A 20759-nucleotide genomic window follows, 5' to 3' on the forward strand; every position below is an offset into this window, starting at 1 on the left:
TTTCCCTTGAGTTGTAAGAATTGCTTATATATTTTGGATACCGGACCCTTATCAGATAATTTCCAAGAATTTTCTCCCATTCTGTAGATCATCTTTTCACATTCTTGATAATGTCCTTTGATGCACAGGAGATTGTAATTTTGATGACGTCCAACTCATCCATTTTTTGTTTTGTATCTCAGGTTTTTGTTGTCATGTCTTAAGAATTTGGCCTATCTTAGCAAATCCAGGATCATTAAGCTTTACCCCTGTTTATAGATTGAGCTCTTAGGTTTAGGTTGTTGGTCCATTTGGAGTTAATTTTTGTATATAATGTGAAGTAAGAGTCCAGTGAAGACTCTTATTTAAAAGCATAATTTCGTGAAACTGCCACATTGTACTTCCTTCCTTCCTCCCTTCCTCCCTTCCTCCTCCCATCCTCCCGTACTACCATTCTTCTTTTGGCCATGCTGCAAGACTTGCAGAATCTTTGTTACCTGACCAGGGATTGAACCTGAGCCCTAACCACTGGGCCACCAGGGAATTCCCTCACGTTGTACTTTTAACATCCCTTGATTAAACATACATACACACCAACCAAGAACTATTACAGGTTTTCTTTTCTTTTTTCTTTTTCTTTTGGCTGTTCCTTGTGGCTCTTTTCCCCAACTAGGGATCAGACCTGCACCCCCTGCAGTGGAAGTGTCTTAACTACTGGACTGCCAGAGAAGTCCCAGTTTATATTGTTTTAAGTTATTCCATGTTGTATCAATCAAAGCAGAGTTTATATACATTTTAAAAAATAGTGCTTGTAAATTTAAGACAGTATTTTCTCAGCCCATGGGCTGTATAGCGGTGACTGTGTACGGATTCATGGATTTCCCTCTTACAGCTTGTGATCCCCTCTCAGTTTGCAGATCACAGATTTTTAGAGCAGCATCAGGAGAATCTTATCATTCATGACAGGAGGAAAGGGATTAAAGATGAAGAAAAAGGTAGTTTCCAAGGGCTGATGTTGCAGAGAGCTTAAATGGGAGAGAGGAAATGACGGGAGGAGAATTACCTGGCAGGGAGTCACGCGACCCATGAGGGCCACAGAGGAAGGAGTGATTTCTTTCAGGCAGCAAAGGTGACCGCAGAGTAGCAGGTGAGTGCTGGGGCACGGAAGGGCAGACGGAGGATATGGTTTGGAATAGGGCCTGAGGCTCAGAAGACATCACCAGAAAGAGATTGTTTAGGGAGCAGTTGAGGATTCCTTTAGTTCTGGAAATAATGCCAACCCAACTCCATCTCCAAATGAGGAGTAAAGCTAACTTTGTTTAACATCTGTCCTAGAGAGGGTTAAGGAAAAGGAACTAGGGAAGTCCTAGATTGTATTTTAACCATGACTAGAATTCTGCTTAAGTTTGAATTAGTAACCTATGTTCTAGATCAATATTTTGTGTTTGTTTGGTTTCTGTTCACTTCATTTTTTTAAAAATTAATTTTATCGAAGTATAGTTGATTTACAGTGTTGTGTTAGTTTCTGCTGTACAGCAAAGTGGCTCAGTTACACATATGTATATTCTTTTCCATTATGGTTTATCACAGGATACTGAATATAGTTTCCTGTGCTCTACAGTAGGACCTTGTTGTTTCTCCACCCTATATATAATAGTTTGCATTTGTTAATCCCAATCTCCTGATCCTTCCCTCCAACACCAGTGACCCCCCACCCTCCCACAACCACACGTCTTTTTGCTACGTTTGTGAGTCTGTTTCTGATAGATTCATTTTTGTCGTATTTTAGATTCCACATACAAGTGATATCATATGGTATTTGTCTTCCTTTTTCTGACTTACTTCACGTAGTATGATAATCTTTGGGTCCATCCATGTCACACAAATGACATTATTTCATTCTTCTTTTAGGACTGAATAATATTCCACTGTCTGCGTGTATATGTATACACACACGCACACACACCCTGCGTCTTCTTTGTCCATTCCTCTGTTGATGGGCATTTAGGTTGCTTCCGTGTCTTGGCTAATGTAAATAGTGGTGCTGTGAACATAAGGGTGCATGCGTCTTTTCGAGGTATAGTTTTGTCTTGAGTATATGCCAAGAGTGGGATTGCTGGATAAGGAGCTGTTTTCCCTCGGAGAAAGCAGTGGCAACCCACTCCAGTGCTCTTGCCTGAAAAATCCCATGGATGGAGGACCCTGGTGGGTTGCACTCCATGGGGTTGCTGGGAGTTGGACACGACTGAATGACTTCACTTTCACTTTTCACTTCCACGCATTGGAGAAGGAAATGGCAACCCACTCCAGTGTTCTTGCCTGGAGAATCCCACGGACGGGGTAGCCTGGTGGGCTGCCATCTATGGGGTCACACAGAGTCGGACACGACTGAAGCGACTTAGCAGCAGCAGCAGATACTGTTTTCCCTAGTGGCTGTCCTAATCTACATTCCCACCAATCATATAGGAGAGTTCCCTTTTCTCCACATCCTCTTCAGCATTTAGTTAGTTATTATTAAAAATTTTTTTGGTTGCACTAGGTCTTTGTTGCTGCATTTAGTCTTTTCTCTAGTTGCAGAGCGCGGGGGCTCCTCTCGAGTTGTGGTGCGCGGACTTCGCATTGCAGTGACTTCTCTTAGTGCGGGGCACATGCTCTAGAGCACAAGGGCTTCAGTAGTTGTGGCCGCATGGGCTTAGTTGCTCCTTGGCATGTGGGATCTTCCTGGATCGGGGATCAGACCCAGGTCTCTTTACCACTGAGCCAGCAAGGGAAGCCTTGTTTGTAGACTTTTTAGTGATGGCCATTACGTGTCATTTCTTGATAAAAAGTTTCCTAGTAAAAGAATTCCAGTCTTACCTCAGGTGAAAGCATGACAACAAGAAATCTCCCTAGTTCTCATGTTGGTGAGAGCATCGGGTTCTCAGCGCACGCTTAGAGCTTTGGGTCGTATGTAGTGTCAGCCTGTGGCCGTCAGATGGAGCGGGACCTGGGAAACACAGGAGTGAGAACCTTGGAGGGAAAGTTGGGACTGTGGGCCAGGGCCAGCTCTTCATAGTGCTCACAAGCTCATCAGTGCATCAGTGACAGTCTCGGTTTTGTTTTGTTTGTTTTGAGTGTTTTTGTCAGTTGCATGTTCAAAGGGCTAAAGAGAAAGGAACAGAGGAAAGGGTCCACAGGGCAAGTGACTGAGAATCTGCGGGGTACACCTAATGGCCGCTGGGTCAGATGCCCTTCTGCTGTCACTGGACAGATTGTCTGCTTTTCCAAACAGAAGTGGAAGCTACCTTAAAGTGATTTGGAGAGGTATCAACAAAGAATGGGTCCTAGGTACTTCTGTTTGTGTGGCATTGAAACTCTGAATTTATATCAGTGTGGCTTTTTGAGTTTTAATGGCCCGCGTGACCTCTGACTTTCAGGTGCTACTTGTGAGCAGCAGTCGTCATCCAGACCGGTGGATCGTCCCTGGAGGGGGCATGGAGCCCGAGGAGGAGCCGGGCACCGCCGCAGTCCGTGAAGTCTGTGAGGAGGTACGCGCTGAGAATGGTGTGGCTGCACCGTGCGTCCGTCACGGCCCTGTAGTTCTTTACTTTATCACCACTCCCTGCGTGAATAGACTCAGGGGCACAGAGAAAAGGCGCTCAGCACTCACCTCATGCCTCCTTGATCAGAGAGGTGATGAGGTTGTGACATGGTGGTATTTACCAGGCTCTCTCTGCAAGGGGCGATCATAGTAGTGACTGTGTGCAATTATACCAGACAGTTCTCTCTGATTGCCCTTGGATCTCTGCCTGCTCTACCTCTGTTACCTGTGGCAGAAGAATGAGAATCAGATAGTTCATCAGCCCTAAGAAATAAGAGGAGGAGGCAGTATTGATACAAGCAACTTATTCTTGTTAACCTTTGCTTGAGGCGAAGGTAGTGTTAGTTCTCCTTTGCTTCCTGGGTCCTGGCAGTAGAGCAGTGGCTAAAGCAGAAGTTCAGTTTGCCAGAAGCTGTTAAAGGTGCAACTTGAGAGACAGTAGTATCTTTTTTTATTTGGTAACGTGATACCATATATGTTTTGAGTTCTTGGGCCATGCCCAGTGTATCTTACTGGATACTCTACAGTTAACAGTCAGAAGTCAGATCTTGGTGCTCTTCAAGGGCTTATAGTTTTGTTGGTGAAACTGGTGAAATTGAAATTGCAATTCTAAACCAGGAGGAAGGAACTAGTGTTTCTCCACAGCCTCTTGCGGCAGCACCACACTCTGCTCTGCTTATGTTATCTTGTCTAAGAGTCCTGACTCAGTAATGTAATTTTTACCAGCCCCATGTACTTGCTTTGGCCACATAGTGCTTTTTATAGGTTCATTTCCTTGTTCCAGAAGGGACTTCAGACTGATTCTAAGAACATATAAAATAGAGCTTAGAAAAGGTCTGCGTTCTGCATTTCTTTTGGGTCTAGCCCTTGCCAAGGTCTTCTTAGACTAATTTCACTTTAGAATACCCAAGGAATTCTTTCCTTGCTCTGAAGTCCTGCAGAGTTAGTTATGTTGGCTCATGACACTATTATTTTATCATATATTTGAGTATGTATAATTATATTGTAACCTCTGAGGACTAAGATTATGTTTCCTATTTTAAATCCTCCCTTCTTGTGCCTGGGTGAATAGAACTTAATTAATACAAGCTTCTGTGATAAATGGAACATAAAAATCCTGAAGAAATACCCCAGATGGAAATCACCAGAGTGCTTTCTGGAGGATCTCAAAGGTTCAACTATTCAAATAAGTGTGGTAGGGCCAACTGGTGGACCTAAGCTACATAGTTTAGATTTCAATCCAGTTGGCTCCTGTGGGTTCCGAGGCACCCAAGACAAAAGTGATGTTTGACAGAGTTATTGCAGCTCTTTAGATTGACAGGTTGTTGGAAGACCTGAAGTAGACTGATGGTTCTAGAATAGGAAGGAAAAAATTCCGAGACCTTGGGCAAACCTTGCTACTTGGTTTTAGAAGTTGTGGGGAGACAAGTTGACAGCTTTACCTCTGTAGAGCACATTTGGATTTGGCATGTTTCTCAGGAAAGTATCAGTTGCTACTATGGTTGTTTTGAGTACCACGGTTGAAATGTCTCTCGGTTACAACTAAGATGTCGAAAACTAGATGATTGCAAAAGGAAATGCAGTGAGGGAGTTGGAAAGGATATACAGTGACCCTTTTGTTTCCTGGAAATTGCATACCAGCCTTCAGCAGGTGGAGGAGGGATAGAGTGGGGAGTAGAGTGGACTTGGGACACTAGAAGGTAAACAGTATAGCACAGGTAATTAAACTACGCTTTTCATATGTTCATCACTTACCCACCTCCTGTCTTGAAGGGAATCCCAAGCTCGAAATTAAACCCTGCCTGCCATTCTCAGCCCTGAAGAGTCCTGCTTGACCTTAAGCAAATATTCCCCCTCCAGGGAAAAGAGTCATACCATACCCTGTTCTTGACTCCAGCATTATTGAGAGGATAAAGAATAAGTGTGATAGTCGCTCAGTTGTGTCCAGCTCTTTGCAACACCATGGACTGTAGCCCACCAGGCTCCTCTGTCCATGCAGTTCTCCAGGCAAGAACACTGGAGTGGGTAGCTATTCCCTTTTCCAGGGGACCTTCCTGATCTAGGGATTGAACCCAGTATCCTGCATTGCAGGCAAATTCTTTACCATCTGAGCCACCAGGGAAGCCCATAAATAAAATAAAGTACCAAATAAATCAGATATTTGTACAAAAAATATAAATTAGAGAAATGGGTCATTACAGAGGCAAACATTTCACTGGCTTACATCAAAATAAAATGGGGGTGCTGACTTTTCCAATTCTATGTCTGCTAACAGAGAATAAAACTTGGAATCAGTGAGGATGTAGGTAGATGTTTTTGATTGTTCTTGAAGGGTAGTTTTGTAAGCAGAAATCACTATTCAGGGATTTCTTTAGTTTTCAAAATGTCATGACTTTATAAAAGCAGACATTCAAAAACTTAGTTCTTTCCTAATGCTTATACATCTGATGGCTGTATTATAAGCATAGGAGATTTTACTAGTCATTTTTAAGGGGCTTTTGGATAATACCTAGGCCAGTTCATTGAAGACTTTCAGATGTTTCAGATTGCATTTATAATAAATTTAATTAACCAGATTGACTTTTGAAGAACTTCAGTTGTCTGACTTTTAAAAAATGAAAATGTTATGAGGCTCCTTATCAGTAAAGTCCTGTGGATGTCTTGTATTAAACTTATAGCTAAGATGAATCTTAAATAGTGCCACAGTGCAGAGGTCCCCAACCTCTGGGATGTATGTAATGTCTGATAATCTGAGGTGGAGCTGACGTAATAATGATAGAAATAAAATGTATAATAAATGTAATGTTCTTAACATTGTTAACAATGTTCTTAATTCCAACCTGCCCCCCACCCCCCCCCAATTCCCCTACTCCTGGAAAGTTGTCTTCCATTAAAACAGTCCCTGATGCCAAAAAGGTTGGGGACCACTGCCATAGTGTACATAAATTTACTAAGATTTTCAACTTAAAATTACCATTCAGAAATAAGGTATTCAATTATACAAGCCAAATCATTTTAAACATTACAAAATCATAAAATATGTCTGGTCTCCTTCACCTTTCCTGTTAAATGAGGCCAGGATTCAGAGTGTCCTGAAAGGAAAAGCTGGTCCACTTACTATAACTCAGTCAGGACTGTCACTTCACTGGACTTCCCTGGTGGTTCAGTGGTTAAGACACTGAAGGGGACATGGCTTTGATCCCTGGTCAGGAAACTAGGATTCCACATGCCACTTGGTGTGGACAAAAAAAGAAGGACTGTAATTAAACAAAGATGCATGGTCATCATGCAGTCCACCTGGGTGGTGGTGGGTGTTGAGTGAGCCATCTGGAGTATCCGGCACACCAGCCTAATTTTGTGCTTCACCCTGAAGGTCTTCCTCCATGCAGTCTTTGTGATTCTGTCTTGTTCTCCCTGTGTGTTTCCATTGCAGTGTATTTCTAGCATCTTTTTTTTTTTTTTTTTTGCCTCACCATGCAGCATGTGGGATCTTAGTTCCCTGACTAGGGATCGAACCTGTGCCCCTGCCTTGGAAGACAGAGTCTTAACCACTGGACCACCGGGAAGACTGTATCCAGCATCATCTTTATCATGTTTTATTCATATCACTTGTCTAGTTGTCTTCTGTGCTAGACTTTACATTCTGCGTAGCCAGATTTTGTTCCTTTTCAGTCACCGTTTAATCCCCAGTGCTTAACACATAACAAGTGCTTAAGAAAGGAAGTGCTACAGGTTTTGGGGTGACCACTAGAGCAGCCACATCAATGTGGTTGAGGTAGGCCCTTTGGGATTGCCAAGAGTAGACATGTATCTACAGGTCCCTCGGTTAATTGAGAGACAAGAATATGACAGTATCACAGCCGCTGCCCCATCAGACTGTGCAGAGCTGGGAACTCAGGTCCTGATGCCCAGGCAGGCCTTCTCACAGTGGCTGGATGGACGGTGGGGACGCAGGGCGGCTCTCGGGCCTGGTCACCATGCCTCTCTTCCACTGTGGAGGCACTGCCTTTCTGAGCTCTTCTCAGCCTTGCCTTCTGCTTACCACTTTTTGTTTGGTGCTCTTCCTGCCTTGTGTGTCACTAACCTATCTGTTGACTCACTCTGTGTGTCTCACACTCAGCTTTCCTGAGAAGAGGACTTGATTGGTCACAATCTCCTGGCATAGTTGCCACATCACATCCATTCTAGCCATTTGAAGATGTTTGATTTCTTATTCCTCTAACTGAGCTCAGAATGGCAAGGTCATGTGCTTTAAAAGCATTGCAGCCTGTGCTTAAATACTGCTTGCAGCAACTGGGCCAGCGGTTCTGTGTGTGTAATAATACATTTATTAACACAGGGAAATATTTGCAGCAAATTCCCTAGAGATTAAAGTAGGGTATGAATCAGTGTTTATGATAGAAAACCACTTAGTGAAGAATACATATGTGTCTACTTGTATAGAAAGAACAATACCATTGCAGGTGCCAAGCTCTGTTTAAGCATTTGTTGCCTTGTTTTTTCACCATACCTGATGAGGTAGTAACTGTTATCATCTACATTTTATAGGTGAGAAAAAAGTGAGATTGAGTAATTTGTGCAAACTAACTGTGCCCAGCTAGATGTGCTCAACGTGAAATTTGAATCCAAAACATCTAGTCTTAGCACCCATACTCATAATGCCTTGAAAGAATGTCCACCAGGTGTTCACAGAGGTTATCATTGGGTTAGCTCTTAGATTATCAAGTTTTCTGCATTAAACATATATTTGTTCCTAGGAAAACTTTCTGAATAAACATGAATGTAATGAGGTTATTAAGTCAGTCTAAACTCAACCTGCTCTGAAACTTGGTTCAACCCAGCTTAAAATTTTTAGCATATTGCCTGAATCTCAGAAACAGATCAATCTGTAGCACTTGAATCATTACCAGTCACCACATTTAAAGAACTGAACTCTTCCCTTTTGGAAACTTGCCTTCATTTTTAAGTTGTTTTAAAGTCCTGCTAGAGTGATCCTTCAAAGGGTTGGAAGGATGAGGTTTTCTCCTAGGGCTGGCCACGGGCCTTGGTCACAGTGCATCTCTAGCAGAGGCTTGTATGAGCCAGCCATGTGATGCTCTCTCTGGAATAAAAAGGAAAAGCAGTTCTTTGTGTGGTTTTCAGAGCTATTCTTTCTTGTTAATTCAATGGGAAAGGTAAAACTGCTGGCTGACAGGGAAGAAAGAGAAGCTGGATCTGAAACTGTTCTGTCTTCTGTGCAGCTGTTAAATTTCCATCTCTTTCACCCATTGTCACCTCAGCCAAACCAAGAGTGTTACCACAAAGATATAGAACATCTGAAAACAGAAACGGAAAAATTATGTGCATAGCTGCAGCTGTATTCTCTTCAAGGGTGACAAAGATGGGTACCTTCTGCCTTTAGAGAAATGTAGCCGGCGATAACGGAGAGTTAGGTCAAATGCCAGTTCCTTCTGTCTGCTGCCTCATGTCTGGGCAAGGCCCATATCCATCTCCATTTCTAGCATATAATCTATAAAGTTTCTGTAGGTAGCCTGATAATTAACCTTTGGCACAGACCTAGAAAAAAAAAACAAAAACCTGTTCCCGACCTCATCGGCTGTGTCCTTACACCTCACTTCTCCTCTGCGCCTTCAGGCTCTGGCCATCTGTTGTTATGCCACATAAACGCACCATCGTGGAAAGTTCTTAGTGTCAGTGATGTCACTTTAAACTTTCTTGTACCTTGCTGCCCTTCTTCAGGTTTTTGTTTTTGTCTGTGCTGCCCGTGCTGCTTGTGATATGTTAGTTCCCCAGCCAGGGATCGAACCCATACCTCCTGCACTGAATGTACGGTTTTAACCCCTGGATCGCCAGGATAGAATTCCCTCAAATTTTTGATACGCTGTCTTATATAAACATTTCACAGCATATTTGATTTTATTCACCTTCATTCAAGATAGTTTTTTGAACATCTGCTGCTGCTAAGTCACTTCAGTCATGTCCAACTCTGTGCGACCCCATAGATGGCAGCCCACCAGGCTCCTCTGTCCCTGGGATTCTCCAGGCAAGAACACTGGAGTGGGTTGCCATTTCCTTCTCCAGTGCAGGAAAGTGAAAAGTCAAAGTGAAGTCGCTCAGTCATGTCTGACTCTTTGTGACTCCATGGACTGAAGCCTACCAGGCTCCTCCATCCATGGGATTTTCCAGGCAAATGTACTGGAGTGGGTTGCCATTGCCTTCTCCATTTGGACATCTAGATGTCTTAATATGGTACCAAGGATCATCATTGCAAAGCTGTTTCTTGATTATCTCAGCCTTACTTAAGTCAAACCCATCAAGAATTTATCGTAATCCTTCTTGATCTCGTTTTATTTTCAGATAAAAACATGGAAAATGAAACAGTGAACTTTATTTTAAGAATCTGTGTCTTTTTATCCTGATTCCTGTACTATGTGTTCCCTGTCCTTCCAAAAAAAAAAGGTTGTATGATATTACATATGTAACATAGCAACCAGAAGGCTCCCTATGGTATCTCAGAACTGTTCGATAGAGAAGCAGTGTTTCATGTCTCTTGTTATATACAAGTAGAACATTTGAAAAGCCTGTGACTACTGGGGAATAATTTGAAACACTGTTTTTTCAACTTTTATTAGCTCACAGTGTTTGACTCTGTGGAGTGGAGAGAAAAGTGAAGGCTCTGTGTGACTGTGCTGTGTTTTCATCTCTACTTTCTGGCCCCAGCCTAAACAGTTGTGAAGGGAAAGGGGGCGTATGGTATCATAGAATCTATTAGGGAAATAACTTTAATTTTTAAAAAAATGTCAGGACTTTAACCATAAAATATGTATCATAACATATTAAGAATACTTTCAGTCATTTCAGCATGGTAAATAAAATAGGGTAAAGGGATCTCTAGCTCATAAGCCCATAGGGAAGCAGACAGGTGGTTGACGGTGGGTATGGCTCTGATACAGTGGGGAGAGCCTACCCTAGGCCAGAGGCAGCTTCTCTCAGGCCCAGCCAGTAGTTTTCATGTGGCGATTAAGACCCAGCGTGACTGCTATTTTAAGAGAAGCATGAAAACTGGATAGTGAGATCTCCTGATCTTTCAACGTAGACAACTAATTTTTAAAAATTGGTTTTAAAATGTTGTAGTCAAATAATACATGCAGAGTAGATTAAAACCGCAGTAGTAGTACTAAAAGGCTCATAATGGGAAACAGCCAAAAGACATTCTTAATTAGGTGTATGATGTGTGTTACAGATTTTTACTTTATTTTGAACTGTAAACTGGTAAGCCTCCAAACTTTTGGAAGAAGATAGTTTTATTTTTTAGTCTCCTACATGATGGCAACCCACTCCACTAATCTTACCTGGAAAATCCCATGGACAGAGGAGCCTGGCAGGCTATAGTCCATGGGGTCACAAAGAGTTGGACACAACTGAGTGACTAAACAATAGGAACAACAACATGATGAATGAAGGCAAATAAAGGTTTTTAACCTTGGGAATATTGCGTTGTTTAATAGAAGTGTCAACATGAGAAACTATATCCAGATGTAAGTTACTATAAATCTCAAGAGCGATCACAAACCAACCCTGTTTATTTGTTGAAAACCAGGCTTTATTTAGATAGCATTTTCTGAATTTCTATTACTTAATTTTTAAGGAACTTCAAATCACATGAATATGAGTTACTAATAATAATGTTCTGTGTGCTATGTTTAGTCGCTCAGTCGTGTCCGACTCTTTACAACCCCATGGACTGTAGCCTGCCAGGCTCCCCTCTCCATGGGATTCTCCAGGCAAGAACACTGGAGTGGGTTGGCATGCCCTCTTCCAGGAGATCTTCCCAACCCAGGGATCAAACCCAGGTCTCCCACATTGCAGGCAGATTCTTTACCATCTGAGCCACTAGGGAAGCCCAAGAATACCGGAGTGGGTAGCCTGTCTCTTCTCTGGGGGAACTTCCCAATAATTATGTACTTGTATGGCTATGTGCTATGTGCGCTAAGTCACCTCAGTCGTGTCTGACTCTTTGTGACCCTATAAACTGTAGCCGACCAGGCTCCTCTGTCCATGGGATTCTCCAGGCAAGAATACTGGAGTGGATTGCCATGCACTCCTCCAGTGTATGGCTGTGTGCACCTATAGATTTATCTCTAAAACTGATTTAAGGGAATTCCCTGGCAGTCCAGTGGTTCAGATACCACAATTCCACTGCAGAGGGCCCAGGTTCAATCCCTGGTCTGGGAGCTAGGATCCCACAAGCCATGTGGACAAAAACAAATAAATAGATTAAAAAATAGCAAAAGATCCTTCTATATGTTTGAAATTTTTTCAAAATAAAAAGTTGGGAAGAAAGTAGACATATATATCATTTGCCAGTTATACTCAGAAGCTTCAGGAGGAAACCATGAAGTACAACAATATGATGGATGTCACTTTCCCCAAGAAAATATATGTTTTTATAAGTACTACCGTGTCTTTGTTTTTACTTTGTAAGAAGGTAGTTATTTTTAGCTTCTTTGTCAAAGCATTATAAAATGTAAGAATCATGTCTATTAATGCATTGTATATAATTTTCTTATTCTTATAATTTATTCTTCTCCAAGAATTTAGTGGGAAATGTGGTTCGGTGATAAAACATTTCAGGGAAGCCTTTGTTCACCTGACATGTGCATACGTGTTTGTATTTGGGAACATATTTATTCTGCCCTCCTAGAAAATCATACACACAAGAGTATAGCGAAAGAAGTTAAGAGCTTTTCCTTAGAAAAAATCATTTAGAATATAGAAAACGAACAGAGAAAACATACCATGTCTTAGATGGAAGCTGGGGTGAGGCCGTTTTATGTTAGAGGGCAGATTGAATCCCGCAGATCTCTGGCAAAGGCCCTCAAGTAAATCCGTATTGAATCTCCTGTTTCTGGCAGCTGAGAACTTAGAAAGGGCCTTTCCTCTCAGTTACAGTTCAGGGATGAAAGGAGACCTTGGCATAGACACCGCCTCCAGTGGAGGGCTTGGCTGAGGCAGCTGTGATAATCCCTCTGCTCCGATTTTGCTCTGTGCTCACATGATCAGGAGTCGAATTCAGCTCTGGCCCCAGAGCAAGGAAGGGCTCTCTCTCCTTTCAGAGGAGGGCGCCTCTCTACTCCCAGGCAGCTAAGAAATAGTAAATGGCTACTCCTAGGTTACTTCCATCATGATTTCTGGAGTCAGCCTTAAATCGGTTGAGAATTTTTAGTGACTGTCAGTTTGGCATTTGTAAAGCTATTTAATAGATACTCTTGACTTTATGAAAATTGATTCAATATTACATTTTTTTGTTAGTGACTGTGTTAAATATACGGATGCTTCTGACTAGGAATTTCCATTAGAATGATTTGTAGACATTTTAATCTTAAGACTAGAAGCAGTATAATCTGAAGCGGCTCTTGTTCTGGGGGCTTCTCAGTGCACCTCCTGCATTCTGTGGTGCTGCTAGTGTAGCCAGCGTCCTTGATTTAGTAATTGAGCTTGGTGACCACTTCAGCTTCCCACTTTTCTAATTTTAAAAGTAATACGTGTTCCCAGCAGAATGAAAAACCTGTAAGTACAAAAATGACAGTATGTTACTGTAGTTCTGTGGCTGATTTTTTTTTTCTCCAACTGTTTAACTGTGAAATTTTACATACATGTAAATTGATCCTTTTGAACTGTGGTGTTGGAGAAGACGCTTGAGAGTCCCTTGGACTGCAAGGAGATCCAACCAGTCCATCCTAAAGGAGACCAGTCCTGGGTGTTCATTGGAAGGACTGATGCTAAAGCTGAAACTCCAATACTTTGGCCACCTCATGTGAAGAGTTGACTCATTGGAAAAGACCCTGATGCTGGGAGGGATTGGGGGCAGGAGGAGTAGGGGACGACAGAGGATGAGATGGCTGGATGGCATCACTGACTCGATGGACAAGAGTTTGGGTGAACTCTGGGATTTGGTGATGGACAGGGAGGCCTGGTGTGCTGCGATTCATGGGGTCGCAAAGAGTCGGACACAACTGAGCAACTGAACTGAACTGAAGTATAATTTTAAAATAGTGAAACAAACAGTGTATCCCTTCTTCTAGATATAATATCTGTTGACTTGTTGCATATTTGCCTTACCTCTCTGTGTTTATATCCACATCCTTTTTTTGACTATGCCATTTGAAAGTAAATTGTAGCTGTCATGGCACATTACCTCAAAATTCTGTTCTTTCTTTAGCATGAATCTCTTTAAGGCCAGTCCCTTACATTACTACATACCATTGTTGCACCTGAGAATTCATAATAATTCCATAATGTCATCTAATATTTACTCCGTATTCGAATGTCCCCAGTTATCAAGAAATGCCTATTATACCTGTTTGTTTTCTCACACATTGCAGTTTGTGGTATGCCTTTTCAGGCTCTATGCTATGATAGAGATATATTTATACCATAAATAAAATCATACACTAAGCCTTTCCACACCCTGCTCACCGTAATGGTGACTTTTTAACAGTCTAGCGATGTTGTCTAATAGACTGTCTCACATTCTAGTTTTGTTTGATCATTTCTTTCAGGTGTCTTTTAATTTATTTCCTTTTCTTCTGTATTTCCAGCAACTTACTTAGAGCAGTGTTATCTGGTAAAATTTTCTGAAGTGATCCATATCTGCAGTGTTCGGTGTGGTAGCACTAGCCATATATGTCTATGTAAACCAATAACAATTAAAATTCAGTTCCTTAGTCACATACACATTTCAAGTTCAGTAGCTACATGTGGATCGTGGCCACCATGTTGAATAGCACACAGATAGAGGCTTGATGAGATTGAGGAGAAGCATTTTTGACGAGTTGCCACGTAGGTGATGTCATGTGCTTCCTAGTACTTAAAGTCAGGAGGCACATCGTATCAGGCTGCCTTGCCATTAATGATAAAATGTTTGATCAGGTAATAATTGACAAGTTTATCGTAGAAGTAGATTTCTCCTTATGCAGCAAAACTGGTAAGTAATCTGTTGAACAATTCTTCCAGGCTATATGAATGTCCTCTGTCTCCCAACAGTCTTTAACATAATAGTTTTAGCATCTACTGCTGAACCTTGGAGAAGGCGATGGCAGCCCACTCCAGTACTCTTGCCTGGAGAATCCCATGGATGGAGGAGCCTGGTAGGCTGCAGTCCATGGGGTCTCGAAGAGTCGGACACGACTGAGCGACTTCACTTTGACTTTTCACTTTCCTGCATTGGAGAAGGAAATGGCAACACACTCCAGTGTTCTCGCCTGGAGAATCCCAGGGACGGGGGGAGCCTGGTGGGCTGCCGTCTATGGGGTTGCAGAGTTGGACACGACTGAAACGACTTAGCAGCAGCAGCAGCTGAACCTTACCAAATCAGATATTATAGCAGAGACTGAAGAACAGTGGTTTTCTAATTCTTTTTTTCCTGAGATGAAATTCTTCTTTAAGGGAAAGTTCTCTTCTTCCTCCCTCCCCCCTTTTTCCTTATTTTAAATAACCCCACTGAACTAATAGATTTTCCTATTTTTTTCCCATTATATTACAAGCAGTTACTGTCTTTATTCTCTTTGCGTTAATTATTGCAAATTTGACCAGTGTGTGCCCTTTCAGGTAGCCCCCCATGTACTTTGGACACGGCCCTTTCATTGTGTGAGCACTTCTTGCCCTGTAATGCAATAAGGTATTTCGGGCTCACCTTTTTGTTGTTGTTGTTTGTTGTTTGGGAGACTTTTAAATTCTGTTTTGTTTTTATTCTTCCAGGCTCACCTTGAATTTTCCTGTCCCAGACTTGTCAGCCATTTCTCCAGAGAATTCCCTTTTAGTGGAGAATGTTCCTTAGAAACCAAGGTTACAGTGCAGGGTGTGTTCACTGCTACTAGGGTGTCATTGCTGCTAGGCTCTTTTAGTAGATAGTAATTAAAAAAATATTTTAAAAGAATAATTTACATTTCAAATTTAACAACTTTTTTCTTAATATTTGTGATCTTTTCCCTTAAGATACTGTTTCTTAACAGCATTCTGATAACATTGTTATTGGTTTCTAATAACATTATTTGCTTTATCATATTATAAATAATGTGACTGTCAGTCGCATTATTGATATTATTAGGAGAAGCTTTATAGAGACTGAGAATTCTAGACTGTATAATGTGAACCTTCTGGTTTCAGGAAGAGTACTGGGATGGGTAGAATAGAATAGCTCTTGGTACAATTTGGATTATTTAGGAGTTGACTCTGTTGATTTGATTCGGTGGTAAATGAATGACAAGACCATTCATAAAGACCATATTAAAGAGGAAGTAATTGGCACCAGCAAGAGAGTGTTACTTATTTTTTCTTTGTAAACATAGATTATAGTTTGATTTACAGTGTACCTAATGTACTTTTTCTTTACCCTGTTTTGGGGAACCACTTTCAGACATAGAAGTAGTAAAATGAGTTAAGAAACATAACCTAAGAACTGGGTAGGGAGGTTTTCATGTTGCTTCTGTGTAATCTTTGGCCTGTGCTGCTCCTGTTACTAAGTCGCTTCAGTTGTGTCCGACTGTGTGACCCCATAGACGGCAGCCCACCAGGCTCCGCCGTCCCTGGGATTCTCCAGGCAAGAGTACTAGAGTGGGTTGCCATTTCCTTCTCCAATGCACGAAAGTGAAAAGTCAAAGTGAAGTTGCTCAGTTGTGTTCGACTACTAGCGACCCCATGGACTGCAGCCTACCAGGCTCCTCCGCCCATGGGATTTGCCAGGCAGGAGTACTGGAGTGGGGTGCCGTTGCCTTCTCCGTCTTTGGCCTGTAGGTGCCCTTTATTTTGTGGGTTAGTGTAGGCATTATATGGGTGGCCCCTTATATGGATGGACAGGTAACCATTTTCTAACTCTCTTTGTACATTTGCAAATGACCACTTAAATCGGAGTGGTTCTCAGCCTTGTCAGGCTCAACACTTCCTTTCTATAGTAGATAAGTATTTTCCTACCTATGTATGCTTGTGTGTGTGTGTGTGTGTGTGTGTATCTCCTCTATTAATGTTCATAGACTAGAAAGGAATTGAATTCTAGGCTCAAATAGTTAAAATGAGATTTCCCACCCACATAATTGTGTGGCAAGACTTTGAAAAGTCATGTAGGGCAGCTCTTGGGCGAGATCAGTCTTCCTGTTACGGGGCATCTAGTTCTCCTGCTTTCTTCCTGTTGGTGCCACCTGTTCTCGTCCATCACTGTGACAAGCAAAAACGCCCTCATTTGTCTCCATAGTGCCCCCGGGAGCCGTTATGCTTGTGGAGGAACTCTTACTTTGAATGGTCTGGAGGTTCTTTTGTCCCTGCCACCCCCAGATGCTGGTTTCTTACTCATCCTTAATTGGTAACTGTTGGTCAGGCTCTCACTATCAGTCTGGTTAGGTTTGGGACTGGTGTCCTGAACGCCACAGATGGAGTAAAGGGGAAAAACAGGCTGTGGACATAGCAGGATGGCAGAGGGCCTTGACAGCCTGGTAGAGAGGCATTCAAAGTTGAGGAGGTTACAGGACCTGGGTACCTTGGTGAGCATGGAGTGCAGCTCAGTGACATGAACTCCTGGAACAGAGACGAAGAAACTGACTGTTGTTCTTCCCTTGGCTTTCCTACTTCTTAGTGGAGAGGAAATAATAATGAGCGGGGGAAAAATACATCTCGCTGGTCATCAAATAAGTGCAGATTAAAATAAGCCAGAAAAAAAATTAAAATAACCCAGTATCTTTCTTGATCTTATCAAGTTAGACAAGATTTTAAAATTTTATTCTATTGATGATGATTAAGGAATAGGCAGTATGTTTTAAGAGTCTTAAAAATGTCTGTCTGTACTATTTGGGAACTGTACACCAATCATTCCAGCTGCTTTCCATTTCAGGACATGCCACAGATCTGAGTGCATATGGTTCCCTCCAGCTGGAGAACCTGCCCTGTCCCCTTGCTACCTGGGCACATCTCTGAGTTTTCTGCTCAGCTACTACATTTTATGAATGCTTTCATGACTTTTATAAATGTTTTTTCCATTATAAGTTTTAAGTATATTTTCTCCATATATTCTCAATGTGGACATTCTGAAAAACAGAAAAATAAAAAGAACAAAATTGTAAATGTTCATATTCCCTGTTAGTAACATTTTGGTGTATTTTCTGTCAGCTTTCCTACTTGATTATAGGCTTCTCAGTGTTATCCTCAAATATCAAACGTGCAAGTGAACTGGAAGGTTTAAAATATTTTTTTAATTAAACAAGTTTTCTAACTTTTCTCTTCTTTGTCATTTTTGGTTATCCCAGCCCTTCTTCCTCTTCTCATGCCACAGGCTTGGAAGCCTTGACCAAGTCTTACAACTTTCTGTGCTTCTTGGCGTATATCTGAGCCAAGCATGTTGACTTCTAAGTATATGTAAAGGAATGCTTATAATAGCAAAAACTGGAGACAGTCTAAATGTCCATCAGTAGGAGAATGATTATATCAGTCATGGCAGTTCGTATTATGTATTATCCAGCAGCAGGTTAAAGAAGATAAAGGAAATCTGTATATCCCAACTTGGAAAGTCCTCTGAGACGCTTAGTTAAATGAAATTTTAGTTACCTTGGGGTGGGGACTTCCCTGACCATCCTGTGGTTGGGACTCCATGCTTCCACTGCAGGGATCATGGGTTTGATCCCTGGTCAGGAAGTCCTGCATGCTGCGTGGTGTGGCAAAAAAATAAATAAAGTCACTGGAGAGGGGATGATCATATAAGAAAATAAATAACTGTTGGGGAAGGAAATTGAACTAGGGGGAAGCCCCTGGAAATTTTCTTTTATCTAACTCTCTCGCTTTCTTTTTTTTTTAATTTTAGTTTTTTTTTTACAACCCCGGAGTCTGGGGAGAAATGTGGACAGATCAATTAGTTGTAAAAGTCAGTATTTAAAGTGCTTAATGGCATAGCCATGATCCCCCAAGGAATTCTAAGGGGATATATCTGGGTTCAGAAAGATTAAAGTTAGAACTGCTAAAATTTTGTTCTGTATTGTCTTCTCTTTAAGTCCAAGGAAATGAAAGCAAATCCATCTCTGGGGGGCAGATGGCAAGGCTTCAGTTACATTTTTTGTTTTTATTTTCTCTCTTTTTGTGTGTGTGTGATTTTATTTTATTTTTTTTTAAATTTTATTTTATTTTTAAACTTTACAATATTGTATTAGTTTTGCCAAATATCGAAATGAATCCGCCACTGGTATACATGTATTCCCCATCCTGAACCCTCCTCCCTCTTCCCTCCCCATACCGTCCCTCTGGGTCGTCCCAGTGCGCCAGCCCCAAGCATCCATGCAAGCTTATTTTTAGCTTTGAAACGATCTTAGCATTTGAAGAATTTTTTTTTTTTTTAATTAGAATGATGGTGAAGATAACGTTATTGGGGCAAGGAATGGTTCACATGGAGATCATCAGGATCATTTACTGTTTCCAGATGACTCAATTAATCCTTAAAGGAGTATGACTAGAAGTAATCCATGAAGAATCATCAAATGCACTAATCTCCTTGAGAGTATTGCAACTGGGTAGATTTATGTGAACTCTTTTGTTGGTGCCGGTGACACAGTTATATATTTGGAAACTGTTACATTGCTGCTTCACAAAACTTAAAACAATAATCATGTTATCTCATAGTTTCCATGAGACGTGAATTCAGAGAAAGTGCAACAGGGATGACTTAACCATGGTGTCTGGCGCCTCAGCGGGAAGAATCAAAAGACTAGGAACAGAACACTATTGGGGAAAAAAGCTTAAATAACTTTTTCTATTAGGCTTCCAGGACACCACTCTTTTCTGACTTTTGTCCTCCATCTGAGTGTCTTCTGATCCTCCCTGAAGGTTGAATGTCCTGAAGTTCGGTTCTTCCTTTTCTTTCTTTGTCTCCCATCTACTTCTTGTTGATCTTATCCAGTCTCAAGGATTTAAATACAGTAGGTGAGTGATTGGGTTAGTGGGTGGGTAAGTTGGTTGGTGGACGGATGACCCATTTATCCCTAACCGTTTAGCTGTCCTTAATCTGCCTACTTGGCATTTCCATTGGGATGTACAATAGGCATCTGAAACTTAAGATGTATAACTAAACCTCTGAGCCATTATCTTCTCCATCTCAGTAAATGTCCACTTCATCTCCTTCCAGTTGCTTAACTCAAAAAACTAAGAGTCATCCTTGATTTCTTTTTCTCACACCCAATATTTAGTTCATTAGTCAATTCTGTTGGCCCTACCTTCAAAATACATATATACAGAATCCTGCCACTTCTCAGGTATCTGTCTCTCTACCACCTTGGTCCAAGCCACCATCACCTCTCACCTCAGTTCCTCTGCTCCCCTCTGTACTCTTACCCCTGTAAGTTTATTTTCAGCACAGCATACAAAATGATTCTGTTTTGAAAACCTGGTCAGATGATGTCACTTGAAGGCCTTTCAAGCTGAAGCCTTAGAGTGGCCTGTGGCCTGGCTCCTCTGGCACTTCCCCTCTACTCCTCTCTCTTGCCCACTTGCTTCACCCCTCGCCACAGCGCCCTTGCTGCTCCTCTAGCAGCAGACTTACTGTTCTCTCTGCCTCATCATCATGCACACATGCACAGTCTTAGACAATGAATCGAGAGGAGAGAGATCCATCCTCCTGGTTTTTCCCTTCCCAGTGGTTTATATAGTAATTGCCCTTTATTGGTGAAGAAAAGCCATAGTATTGAAGATGGGAGAGTAACAGTTTCAAAATCAGCTATAATGTGTTTGTACTTAACCACAGGTCTATACATTTATATCTGTGCCAAATGAAATATTTTTCCATCCGTATACCTGCCATAATGCTCATTTAGAGCTCTTCCATACAAAACAGTCCTGTGGTTTAGATGAAGTGGCAGTTATTCATTTTATTTGGCTTGATTTTTCTTTTTCTTTACTCTGTTTCGGGTTTGAGGAGTGACTTCAGGACATAAGTGGACAGACTATAATGCCATCTGAACAGCCTCTTTTATCACTCAACAGCTAAAGGGCTCTGTGGCAGGCCCCAGAACAGATACGGTTTTGGTTTCAAAGTAAGTCATAAAATCACTGAAAAGTGCTGAACTTTTAAAGTGGTTTTTTAGAATGGAGAGTAAGGCAGTTAAAGAAGGGAAGAGTATTATTTTCAACCAAGAGTTCCTCCATGACATACTTTCACTGAGATTTACGAGAG

General features: G+C 41.6%; 1 protein-coding gene across 2 annotated transcripts in view; it reads left to right on the top strand.

Moving 5' to 3' along the window:
• Positions 1–20759, top strand: part of NUDT3 (nudix hydrolase 3) — a 118578-nt gene that overhangs the window by 68301 nt on the left and 29518 nt on the right. For both annotated transcript variants that reach the window (XM_055571669.1, XM_055571668.1), the window contains exon 2: positions 3396–3506. In XM_055571669.1, coding sequence (XP_055427644.1) covers positions 3396–3506 — 111 coding nt within the window. The remainder of the gene's footprint in view (positions 1–3395; positions 3507–20759) is intronic.

The sequence above is a fragment of the Bubalus kerabau genome, chromosome 3, assembly GCF_029407905.1.
Source record: "Bubalus kerabau isolate K-KA32 ecotype Philippines breed swamp buffalo chromosome 3, PCC_UOA_SB_1v2, whole genome shotgun sequence".
NCBI classification, from domain to species: Eukaryota; Metazoa; Chordata; class Mammalia; order Artiodactyla; family Bovidae; genus Bubalus; species Bubalus kerabau.